Raw genomic sequence first — 13,764 nt, 5'->3', positions numbered from 1 at the left:
CAATCCAGGTCCGAAGTAATCCACACGACACTGTCAGCTCTGCTACATGAAGATGACAGGAAGCGCTCTGTGTCCTCTCCACGTAGCACTTGAAGTGAGCCACGCTGTCACCAGACTTCCCTCTGCAATGCAGACGTCAAGATTGCCAAATCTGCCTATGTTTCTCATTAGAGACAGTGGCTCAATGGTTAGAGCCCTCGCCTAAGAAGCATTAGTTCACGAGTTCAAGTCCTGTCTGTCCTGGTAAAAAATTTAAACTATAATTATTATTTATTTATAATTTAATTTACTTATGCACTGAGGGGAGGAGCCGGACATCAGCTGTGAGCCGCAGGACATACCTCTAAAATCGGAGCAGTTCACGGAATGAGGCTGCATTGCTCTCTCCTCTCTCTCTTCTCTCTCCCTCCTCCCTTCCTCCCTCTTTTTTCTCTCTTTCTTCTCTCTTTTCTCTCTCTTTTCTCTCTCTTTTCTCAGACCTGGCGATGATCAGCTGATGGCTGATGCGGTCACCTGACAGAATCAGCTGACACTATAAGTCGAGCGGTGAGGCCGGCTTTTTACTGCCCGGCCAGCTAAACTATCAGCTGATGCTGTCGGACAGAAGTGTGCAGTTTTTTGAGTTTTTTTGCACTGATGCATCAGCTGATTGCATAAAAGCCGTTTATACAATCAGCTGCTGTTTCATGTGATTCAGGCCCTTGAACCTGACACATCATCTGATCGCTTTGCCTTCCAGCAAACAGATCAGATGATATTGGATCCGGATTGGACGGCGCGGGACCCTTGACCCAGGATTACTGCGGAGGGGGGTTCTTTATTTCAATAAAGATGGAGTCACTAATTGTGTTGTGTTTTATTTCTAATAAAAATATTTTTCTGTGTGTTGTGTTTTTTTTTATCTTTACTAGAAATTCATGGTGGCCATGTCTAATATTGACGTGACAGCATGAATTTCGGGCTTAGGGCCAGTTGATAATATACAGCTAGCCCTAACCCCATTATTACCCAGCGAGCCACCCGTCACCAGGGCAGCTGGAAGAGTTGGATACAGCGCCAGAAGATGGCGCTTCCATGAAAGCGCCATTTTCTGGGGCGGCTGCAGACTGCAATTCGCAGCAGGGGTGCCCAGAAAGCTTGGGCACCCTGAGGTGCGGATTCCAATCCCCAGATGCCTAGTTGTACCTGGCTGGACACAAAAATTGGGCGAAGCCCACGTAATTTTTTTTTTTTAATTATTTCATGAAAAATTCATGAAATAATTAAAAAAAAAGGAGCTTCCCTATATTTTTTGTTCCCAGTCAGGTACAAATAGGCAGCTGGGGGTTGGGGGCAGCTCGTAGCTGCCTACTGTACCTGGCTAGCATACAAAAACATGGCGAAGCCCACCTAATTTTTTAGGGGGGGGCAAAAAATTCGTGCATACAGTCCTGCATGGAGTATGCTGAGCCTTGTAGTTCTGCAGCTGCTGTCTGTCTGTATGGAAGAGAGCAGACAGCAGCTGCAGAACTACAAGGCTCAGCCTCCTCCATCCAGGACTGTATGTAAGAGTTTTTTGCCCACCAAAAAAATGACAGGGGGGGAGAGACAGGGGGAGCAGAACTACAAGGCTCAGCATCCTCCATTCACTAGTGTATGCAGGAGAGCAGACAGCAGCTGCAGAACTACAGAACTGCAAGGCTCAGCAAGCTCCATTCTCTAATGTATGCAGGAGAGCAAGCAGCAGCTGCAGAACTACAAGGCTCAGCATACTCCATCCAGGACTGTATGTAAGAGTTTTTTGACCACCAAAAAAATGATGTGGGCTTCGCCATATTTTTGTATGCTAGCCAGATACAGCAGGCAGGTACGGCTGCCCCCAACCCCCAGCTGCCTATTTTTACCCGGCTGGGAACTAAAAATATAGGGAAGCCCTTTTTTTAATTCATGAATTTCATGAAATAATTTAAAAAAAAATGACATGGGCTTTGCCCCATTTTTCTGTTCGGCCAAGTACAACTAGGCAGCTGGGGATTGCAATCCGCAGCACAAGTTGACCTGAGCTTTCTGGTCCCCTCTGCTGCGAATTGCAGTCCGCAGCCGCCCCAGAAAATGGCGCTTTCATAGAAGCGCCATCATCTGGCGCTGTATCCAACTCTTCCAGCTGCCCTGAAGCCGGGTGGCTCGGTGGGTAATAATGGGTTAATACTAGCTTTGTTTTACTAGCTAGTATTAAGCCAGAGATTCTTAATGTCAGGCAAGTTTGACCCGGCCATTAAAAATCTCCAATAAAGGGTTAAAAAAAAGACACTACACAGAGGAAAAAATACTTTAATAGAAATAAATACACAGACACATTAGAGATTCCATGTTTATTACTCCCTCTCATCCCTCCATGATCCTGGTCTTCTGTCTTCTTTCTCTTTCAACCCATGCAGCTCTGCTACATCAGATAGCACTGCATAGGAGGAAGACGCTGCTGCTCCCGTGCAGTCTAATCACTCAGTGAGTGAGCAGAGGCTGTGGGCTGTAAGCGGTGACGTCACCGCTGACAGGCGGGTTACTATAGCAACGGTGATGTCCGTTATTCACCGGCTGTGGCATCCAGTCTTTGCATGTTGGCTGACTCTGTAAAGAGCGCCGACATGCATGGACGGGGAGTCGACCATGTGCCAGAGCATCTCGCCGGTACACGGAGATGCTGAAACTAGCACTGACAGGACCTACCATGACGTCTAGCCATGGGACCAGTCTGTAGCCAATGAGATAATAGACACGTGACTGGTCACATGCTATTTTGACGTCACGGAAGGTCGTATCATCAGTGCTGGTTACCGGGAGGGCGCAGCGATGATCGGAAGGAAAATCAGCAGGAGACAGAGTGCAGGATGCGTTGCGGGGACCTGTAAGTGTAATGGCAATGTTTATTAATTGTATGTGTACATGTATAATGTGTTTGTATGTGTTTTTGTTTGCCTGCCATTGTTTTCAATGAGGTTCGAAGGTGTTCGTCGAACGTTCGCCGAACTAAGCCGCCGTTCGACGAACCAAACTTGAACGTTTAGGGGGGTGGCTCAACACTAGTCATGGGGGGTGACTATGCTTTGCTGGCTGATGTTGTGTACCTGGGTGTGGGTTTGTATTGGTATGCCAAGATGGATGGAGCCCTGCACCTGGAAGATTTGTGCAGTCTTTGTGACAACCTGGTTTTGCCAGGGCGTCACACTATTACACGTCTGCTGCTTCCAAGTCAGCTTTTCACCCTCTATCTGCAGCCTGTTAGTATAGCTCAGCCTGCATGTTTGTTCCTAAGGGTACCGTCACACTTTAGCGACACTCCAGCGATTCCACCAGCCATCTGACCTAGTCAGGATCGCTGGTGCGTCGCTACATGGTCGCTGGTGAGCTGTCAATCAGGCAGATCTCACCAGCGACCAGTGACCAGCCCCCAGCGACGCGTGGAAGCAATGCTGCGCTTGGTAACTAAGGTAAATATCGGGTAACCAAGCGCTTGGTTACCCGATATTTACCTTGGTTACCAGTGCAGACCGCTTAGCGCAGGCTCTCTGCACTCGTAGCCAGAGTACACATCGGGTTAATAAGCAAACCGCTTTGCTTATTTACCCAATGTGTACTCTGGCTACGTGTGCAGGGAGCAGGCAGCCGGCACTGACAGCGTGAGAGCGGCGGACGCTAGTAACCAAGGTAAATATCGGGTAACCAAGCAAAGCACTTCGCTTGGTTACCTGATATTTACCTTGGTTACAGCTTACCGCAGGCTGCCAGAAGCCGTCTCCCTGCACATTCAGATCATTGCTCTCTCGCTGTCAAACACAGTGATGTGTGCTTCACAGAAGGAGAGCAACAACCAAAAAATGAACCAGAGCAATGTGTAATGAGCAGCGATTTCAAAGCAGGGGACAGATCAGCTCAGTGTCACACACAGCGAGATCGCTAATGAGGTCACTGGTGCGTCACAAAAAACGTGACTCAGCAGTGATCTCGCTAGCGATTTCGCTATGTGAGAAGTACCCCTAACGCCAATCAAACCATCTCTGAACATCAACGATGGAGTCAGCCTGATCCCTATGACTGGTTCCTCCTCTTGTGGGCTTTTCCCACAGCTTAACTGTCTCTTCTGTTTTTGTCATCTATTTCTACAAGCACTGTCTAAACCTGTCACTAGATGACAACATTTCCTACGACTATTATTATTGTCATCATCTTATACTCTACACATTATGTACACAGTTATGATGGTGTCTTCAGGGGTCAGGAGTCCAGCCACCTTCTCACACATACATGTACTCATATGTTCTATAAGGAAATAAATGGTAACTGGTAATTTAGTTTGAAATATCTTTACATAATATGAATGACTGAATTGTTTTTTTGAATCAGGTTCATTTTTATTAACCAACAAAAAACATAACACATATAACAGTCTATTTCCCCGCAAGAACAGTACGGAGAAAAGAAAAAGACTATCTTCAATCACAAAAACAACATCTAAATTATACAATAGATATCAATACATGCCACAATGTAAATTTTCCATTTAAATATACCACCCATGACATTATACGCCACATATTTCCCAGCAACTATATGTGTTTCAGAGATGCATAAGTCTACCCTAATCCAGTAGCTTTTTAATCAGTTATGAGAAGGACCTAGTCCCCCATACTATCTTGCAGTAGTGCCAAGGAGGGAAGACCCGAAGTATCCAACCACGTCCCCCATATCTTTTACATTTTTTTTCAGCCATTTCTTTTAAGATATACCCCCCTCTCCAACTGAAGTATAGTATCAACTCTCTTCCTAAGGTACCCAATGGCCGGAGGATTTGGGTCCAGCCAGTGGTAGGCCAGCAGTTTCCTGGCCTGATATAGGAGTCGCGTGATACCGACCATCACTGGTGAACTCAAGTCTGAGTCCAGGGAATCCATATCGGGCGTTGTGGAGGAGATACAGTAGTTTAGGCATCAGCACCATTTTTAATATATTGGTTCGGCCAGTAAGCAGGGGCGTAACTACCGCGGTCGCAGAGGTCGCGACTGCAACTGGAGCTTAGGAGCCCGCTCTGCACATCAGCAAGCAGCTCCTTTCTGTGAGAGGAGCTGCGCTGATCTGGCGCAGACCACGCGGCCACCATATGACCCGGTGCCGCCGCCGCTGACACCGGGCCCCCCTGCCCGTTGTCAGCGGTGGCGGCATCGGGCCCCCCTCCCCAGTCATCACGCACAGCAACAATGAAGAAGCGTGGATCGGCCCATCAGCTCCACACTCCTTCATTCTCCCTCTGTGCATGCGCGTTGACGTCACTCCTGTACGTCCGCTGTGCTCAGACTCAGAGCACAGAGCGCAGGGCAGGATGACGCCGACCGCAGCTGCAGGGGAACAGAGGTGGGATGACGGAGCAGCGGGGGAACGAGGACACGTAAGGACAGTAGTGGGGGAACAAGGAGAGAGGTAAAAAGTAAAACTTTTTTTTTAAAAGTTTTTTTTTATTTTTTTTTTAAAATCAGTGCATACCTGGGGGTCAGGGGGGGATTAGCATGGGGGGCTGCCAGCAGTATATATGGAGCATAGGGGGCTGCCAGCAGTATATATGGAGCATAGGGGGCTGCCAGCAGTATACATGAAGCATGGGGGGCTGCCAGCAGTATACATGGAGCATGGGGGGCTGCCAGCAGTATACATGGAGCATGGGGGGCTGCCAGCAGTATGCATGGAGCATGGGGGGACTACCAGCAGTAAACATGGAGCATGGGGGGGACTGCCAGCATTATACATGGAGCATGGAGGGGCTGCCAGCATTATACATGGAGCATGGGGGGGAGCTTGCATTATACATGGAGCATTGCGGGGGCTTGCATTATACATGGAGCGTGGGGGGGCTTGCATTATACATGGAACGTGGGGGGGCTTGCATTATACATGGAGCATGGAGGGGCTGCCTGCATTATACATGGAGCATGGGGGGACTGCCAGCATTATACATGGAGCATGGAGGGGCTGCCAGCATTATACATGGAGCATGGGGGGCTGCCAGCATTATACATGGAGCATGGGGAGGAGCTTGCATTATACATGGAGCGTGGGGGAACTTGCATTATACATGGAACATGGGGGGCTGGCTGCATTACACATGAAGGCCTGGGGGGCTGGCTGCATTATACATAGAGCCTGGGAGGCTGGCTGCATTATGCATGGAGCATGGGGGGGCTGGCTGCATTATACATGCAGCATGGGGGCCTGGCTGCCTTATACATAGGGGGCTGGCTGCATCATACATGGAGGCCTGGGGTGAATTATAATACATGGAGCACTATGTGGTGCAGTATAATATATGGAGTACTATGGGATGAACTATAATACATGGAGAACTATGGGAAATGCATTATAATACATGGAGGACTATGGAGCTGCATTCTAATATATGAAGGGTTATGTGGGACCCTTTATACTATATGGAAGGCTATGTGGGGGCCATTATAGTATTTGGGAAAACTATATACAAGGGGTGACAAAGATACTAGCAAGGGATGGGAACGTTTCGTGCTGAGGGAAAAGGGCTCTTTCCTTCAGCACCCAGCTTTCCCATGCTCTGCTATACATCTCTCAGCACCCAAATTTCCCATGCTCTGATATGGGAAAGCTAGGTGTTGAGGGAAAGATGTATAGCAGAGCATGGGAAAGCTGGGTGCCTAGGACAAGATGGATATCAGAACATAGGGAAGCTGGGTGCTGAGGGAAAGAGCCAAGTGTCAGCGTCATTATCCTATACCCCAAGTGTTGGTGTACGTAGAGGGGGGGCCCAGGTCTGAACTTTGCACCGGGGCCCATCAAACTCTAGTTACGCCACTGCCAGTAAGGGACAGCGGGAGTCAGCACCAAGCCTCTATCTCGTTTTTAAACTGAAGCAACACAGGCTCTAAATTTAGAGTACAATAATCCTGTGGTTGGGCACTAACCACTATCCCGAGATATTTAAATTTATCTACTGTCGGGATTGACAACCCAGAGTAGCGAAGATAAGTGGGAGTGGATCTATAGGAAACAAAGCCGACTTTTCCCTATTTATTAGGAGCCTCGATCGTTTCCCAAATTCCTTGATTATGCTAACTGCTAGACATGAATGGCTGAATTGTGAAAAGAAGTTGCACAGACACACCACTTCAACACTTATCTATCTTAGGAGAAAGGGAATTCACAAAAGAAAAAATAACAGCATATGATTAAACAGTGAATGAAGTATGAATTAAGTGCATGTGTCAGCGACCAGAAACATTGTCCTGGTCCAATACAAAGAAATCTCTGCAGTCCTCCCAGTTATAATCTAAAATATTGATTATACAGCTATGTTAGATGTAAATGTTTTACTCCTAATATAGAACGTGTGATAGGACTGAAACGGTGCGTTCTTAATTTGGATGAATAAATCACATTTTGGGTTGTGCTCTGTGTATTGAAGTGGGTTTTCTCCATTAGGAAGTAATCAAAAGGTAGTATGAAGTGGTGAGCCTTTTCAGATTCTGTTCTAGTCAATCATTTGTCAAACACAACATATCTCATGTGAGATACATAAATAGTGTAAAGGATGAACATGGCAGTGTCACAGTTCTCTTACCAACAAGGCATTTGACAAACACTGTTTTTAGCTAAGTATAAATAATGTTATACGTAAAAGTGTCTTGCCGTAAATATAAATCTGGTAAACCTGGTAAAATCTGAAGATCATAAAGTCAGTTTTCTTAGGTTTCACAACTGAATTCAGACTTGCCTTAGTTCTGAACTGGCTTGGGAACTGAAAAAGATATATATCTTATGTTCAGGTACCAAATACCTCAGTCAAGTAGGTGGAGCCTGATAAAATTCGAAGATCGTACAGTCAGGTTTGTGCCCTCATATGTACTGTAAAATGGCTGTTTCTGATTGTACAGGGACATAGTTTGAACCTACCACATCTCCTGGGCAAGGGTGGAAGTAAAAGAGACTATACAAAAATCACAGCAGTGGATTGCAGCTGATTCTTTCTGTGAGGTAAAACATTTGTATGCTTGCTTTTAAGCAATGTTTTACCTCAAAGAGAGAATAATTTGTAATCCCTTTCTGTAATATTTGCGTACTGCTTCCCTACCCAGAAGATGTGCTATGTTCAGACTATTTTCCTGTATGGGCAGACACAGGCATTATACAGCAAATAGCTGGGACACATATATAAGATCATCTCAACACAGGAACGTTTCTTTTTTTATAACATCCAATTGTAGAACTTATTATTATTTCAAGATCTATTGATTAAAATTAACTTTAAGGAATGAAAATTCGGTCCTGAAAATCCTATGAATGGGGTACTTTCCTTAGTACCAATTGTGTGTGATCAGTGAAATGCACCCTCTGACTAGTCTGTATGGATAGGCTATTTGTTTTATGTTCAATATTGCCTTTAAAGAAATAACACTGGAATCATAGAAGACTAAAGCAGGCTTTACACTCTGCGACATTGCTAGCAATGTTGTGAGCGATAGCACCCGCCCGTGGCGCGTCACGGGGTGATCGCTGCCGTAGCGAACAATATCGCTACGGCAGCATCACACGCAATTACCTCTTCACCGACGTTGCTGTGGCCGCCGAACAATCTCTCCTTTAAGGGGGAGGTTCGTTTGGCGTCACAGCGGCGTCACTAAGCGGCCGCTCAATAGAAGCGGAGGGGCGGAGATGAGTGGGCGTAACATCCCGCCCACCTCCTTCCTTCTTCATTACAGGCGGCCGCAGGTACGGTGATGTTCCTCGTTCCTGCAGTGTCACACATAGCGATGTGCCGCAGGAACAACAAACAACCTGCGTCCTGCAACAGCAACGATAATTGGGATTAGAACGACGTGTCAACGATCAACGATTAGGTGAGGAATTTTGATCGTTAGCGGTCGTTCGTGCATTTCACACACGACGACGTCGCTAACGAGGCCGGATGTGCGTCACGAATTCCGTGACCCCAACGACATCTCGTTAGCAATGTCGTTGCATGTAAAGCCCGCTTAAATAAATCTAAATAAATTATATCAGTCTTCATGACCCTACTGGTTAAATAATTGATACTTGGAGATGCCATACTATATTTTTCCCCTTAATTTTAACTAGTAAATTAAAGAGAAAAATATATAGCTGCATTTATTTACAGTATTCTCTTTACATGTCTTGGTAATATGAGCCTTTGTATGTCTTCCATTTAGACCCATTACCAGCTCCAAAGCTAACATTGGGAGGCCCCATAAAAAAATTAGAGGATGGTTTCCAGGTGATATTAAACTGTTCAGCACCGGATGATAATCTGCTCAGAACCTTTTACTATTTCAACACAGCCGAAAAAAATGATGTGACCAACGTAACAGCTTTCTCAGCCTCTCTTGAGTTAAAACTGGGACCTATCAGCCAACTTTCCTACAGCTGTGAATATGAAGAGGAACTAAGAGGAAGAAAAATCAGGTCTGGAAGGAGTGAAATACTTTCTGAACAGCTCACAGGTGTGTTTACTACTTTTTATGTAAAGAAGGTGTAGTCGTCTATTTCTGGTCTTATAGGGCATTGGGAAAGAATCATCAGAGCTCTATAATTCTACTCATATTGCTTATTACTTATGATCTTTTCACATAATAATAGTATGTTCCCCTTCTTTCAGGATGTATAATAAATAATTACAATGTTAACAACTGTCCTTCCATAGAGCTTCACTATAAGAAAGAATCTTAATTTGGTAGGGAATGGCTCTTGTCAAATAGATGCCAAAACTATGATCTCAATGGCCAATGATAGAGTCCAAATAAGTGAAAGGTCTATGGTAGTGGTGACCTCATTTAACGTAAAAACTGACAGTTCAACTGCATATAATGGGGTTGATTCATTAAGTTGCACCCGTCAATATTAACCCCTTCACAACCATGAATGTATATACAGTTGTGCTCAAAGTTTACATAACCCGGCAGATTTTTTGCTTTCTTGGCCTTTTTTCAGAGAATATGACTGATAACACTAAAACTTTTTTTCCACTCATGGATAGTGGTTGGGTGAAGCCATTTATTTTCAAACTACTTTGTTTTCTCTTTTTAAATCATAATGACAACCAAAAACATCCAATTCACCCCGATCAAAAGTTCACATACCCTGGTGATTTTGGCCTGATAACATGCACAGAAGTTGCTACAAATGGGTTTGAGTGGCTGATAAAGATAACATCCTCACCTGTGACCTGTTTGCTTGTAATCAGTGTGATGTTTATGGATTGTGAGTCATAGGAAAAGCAAAAGAGTTCTCAACGGATCTACGGGAAAAGATAGTTGAACTGTATAAAATAAGAAAGGGATACAAAAAAATATCCAAGGAATTGATAATGCAAGTTAGCAGGGTTCAAACTAAGATTAACAAATGGACAATCAGGGGCTCTGTTAAAACCAAACCACAATCAGGTAGACCAACAAAGATTTTGGTCACAATTGCAAGGAAAATTGTTCAGGATGCAAAGAAAAATGCACAAATAACATCAGCTGAAATACAGGACTCACGGAAAACTAGCGGTGTTGCTGTTTCACAATAAGGAGGCACTTGAAGAAAAATGGGCTGCATGGTCGAGTCGTCAGAAGAAAGCCATTACTGCACAACTGCCGCAATGTATCTTGCCTACAATATGCTAAACAGCACAGAAACAAGCCACAACCATAAATGTTACATTTGGAGAAGTGTCAACAAATCCTATGATGAAAGGAATACCATTCCTACTGTAAAACACGGAGGTGGATCGCTGATGCGTGGGGGATGTGTGAGCTACAAAAGCACAGGAAACTTGGTCAAAGTTGAAGGATAGATGAATGCAGCACATTATCAACAAATACTGGAGGCAAATTTGCACTCAGCCCGGAAGTTGCGCATGGGACGTACTTGAACATTCCAACATGACAACGATCCAAAACACAAGGCCAAGTCAACCTGTCATTGGCACAGCAGACCAAAGGGAAGGTTCTGGAGGGGCCATCTCAGTCTCCTGACCTCAATATCATTGAGCCACTCTGGGGAGAACTCAAGTGCGCAGTTCATGCAAGAAAGCCCAGGAATTTACAGGAACTGGAGGCTTTTTGCCAAGAAGAATGGGCAGCTTTACTATCTGAGAAAATAAAGAGCCTCATCCACTGGGGTATGTGAACGTCTGATCAGGATCATTTAGATGTTTTGGTTGGTCCCGAACGTCCGGGATCATGCACCCTGAGCTGAAATCCAGGACTCTGATGCAATAGCAGCATAGAGGTGAGCGCAACCATACTCTGACACTGTGCATTCATTAGCATGTTAGTACACCCATAGGGGTGTGCTAACATGCGGAGGGGGCTGACTAGCCAGGGGAATTCACGCCCTTGCGACTAGTCATTGACCTCATTAACATATCAAATGGGATCTTTAGAAATGCTTTTTCTAAAGATATCTTTATCTATGCTACTATAGGCTGAGACTGTTACGCAGGGATTACTAATATACTCACAGAACTGCTCATGGTTCTCGGTACATATTGCATCTGACAGGTTCCCTTTAAAACAGGTGTGCATTTGTATGGGGCATCTGGGAGAACAGCTGCTGGCTGAATTAGCTTCTAGCCAAACACTAAGATGTATGAGCCCCTTTTATAAGAGACAAAAAGCAGTCAAACTATTAAACAAAACTCTACAGTGGAAAACTGGATTTCTTCTCGACTCATTGGTTTGCTTAAAGTACAAAAAAAGTTAAATAAATCTAGACAACCAAAGAAATCCCGTAGCAAAAAATGGGGGACATGTTTGCACGTGTTTCCATTCTCAGACTTCCCTTTGCCTAGTCCCCACTGATGGCTTAGTCATACCCTATCAGAACCTTTTAATGACAAAGGACTAACGTACTTTATTGTCTGGGGTTAAGCTAAATAATGGGTCTTGTGTCTACAATTAATGTAACAATTCTTTTAATCAGCTTTTATATGATGTATTACATGTATTGTGTATTTTAGAAGCCTCAATGATGTCTCCTCCAGTGATGGCTGGCATTATTGGCGTCATATGTCTTATTCTTTGTTTCACTCTGGCACTCTGGTTCTATAAGAAAAGTAAAAAATGTAAGTATATTAAGAATACTAAAGATATTCTGTCTTTGTTGCAAAAGCAATATATATATATGTATATATATACAGGGATGTAACAATCGTAGTTGCAGAGGTCGCAACTGGGCACAGGGGTACAGGTTGCTCGCTGACCCCATAGCCTGCTTCAGCTGGGTGTGCATCTGAGGGCATATATCCAGCTGAAATTTATTGCAGAACAGATACCCGTCAGATCCCTGCACTGCAGTACAAGCTTCCGGCCAAACAGTGGCCAGCTGCTAACGTCAGCGTGCACGTGACTGGGGGTGCATGACAGTGATGCCATGCACCATGGCGCACATGCCGATGTCAGCTGCCGGCCACTGCACACTGGCTACAGAGGGTGCCGTGCGGCGTAGGACTCGAGGAAGGTGAGTAGAATTTTTTTTTGTTTGTTTTTTATGTGTTCAAGACAGAAGAACAGGGAATATATATACCAGGCAGGGTTCCAGGATAAGGACATATATACCAAGATGGGTCCAGGATGGGGACCATGTATACCAGGATGAGCTCAATATGAGAACATATATACCTGGATGAGGACATACATACCAAAATGGGCCCAGGATGAGGAAATATATACTAGAATGGGCCACAAATATACCAGAATGGGTCCAGGATAAGGACATATACTAGGGTGGGGGACAGATATACCAGGATGGGCCCAGGATGAGAACATACTGTATATACCAGAATAGGGGACATACTGTATATACCAGGATGGGCCCAGGATGAAGACATATATACCAGGAAGCAACCAGAATAAGCACATATGTACCAGAATGGGACATATATGTTAGGATGGGGCTTAGGGACATATATACCAGGAAGCACCCAGAATGAGAACATATATACCAGGATGGGGCCATATATACCAATTTGGGGAAATACTGTGTATGACAGGATGGGGAATATATATACCAGGATAGGGAACATATATATCAGGATAAGGACATCTTTACCAGGATGGGAGACATATATACGAGGATGGGAAATATATATACCAGGATTGGGGACATATATACCTGGATAGAAGACTTATATACCAGGATGGAGATATATATATACTTGGATGGGGATAATATACCAGAATGTGACATATTTACCAGGATAGCATATTTACTAGGCAGTGGCCAAGGATGGGGGACATTAGTACAGGATGGGGGACAATACTTCATAATGAAGGAGGGGGTCAACTAGGATGTCGTTATGACAGTAGAAAAATGGAAGAGCAAACAAGCGCAACAGGGTCTAACAGAGGATTTGCTTACCTTGTGAGGTTGCAAACACACAACACTGATGAGATTGGGATGGAGTGGCAGCTGCTGCAGGGACCACGAGCTGTGGATTGAGAAATATTGAGGAAAAATGTGGGGGGGGTTTCTGCGCTGCTGTAAGAAGGATACCACCAACTTGAAGAAGTTGGATTAATTCAAAAAGCATCAGTTAACCACTCAGAATCTGAAATTGTGTATTTTTTCGATTCCTTCCTGCAGTAGTGAAGATTAAACCATGTTATTTTCTCAGTATCTATATATTTTTTTGTATTTAGAATTCTACAAGCAGATATACATCTAACCTACATTCTGTGGGAGAGGGCGAAGCCCAAACGTTGCATCGGGGCA

General features: G+C 44.7%; 1 protein-coding gene across 1 annotated transcript in view; it reads left to right on the top strand.

Annotated features, from left to right (window-relative positions):
• LOC142244574 (platelet endothelial cell adhesion molecule-like) overlaps positions 1–13,764 on the top strand; it is a 108,880-nt gene that overhangs the window by 69,862 nt on the left and 25,254 nt on the right. The window contains exons 11-12 of the mRNA XM_075316862.1: positions 9,219–9,509; positions 12,011–12,115. Of these exons, the coding sequence (XP_075172977.1) occupies positions 9,219–9,509; positions 12,011–12,115 (396 nt within the window). The remainder of the gene's footprint in view (positions 1–9,218; positions 9,510–12,010; positions 12,116–13,764) is intronic.

This window comes from Anomaloglossus baeobatrachus, chromosome 1 (genome assembly GCF_048569485.1).
Source record: "Anomaloglossus baeobatrachus isolate aAnoBae1 chromosome 1, aAnoBae1.hap1, whole genome shotgun sequence".
Classification (NCBI taxonomy): domain Eukaryota; kingdom Metazoa; phylum Chordata; class Amphibia; order Anura; family Aromobatidae; genus Anomaloglossus; species Anomaloglossus baeobatrachus.
This window is presented reverse-complemented; position numbering and strand designations above follow the sequence as displayed.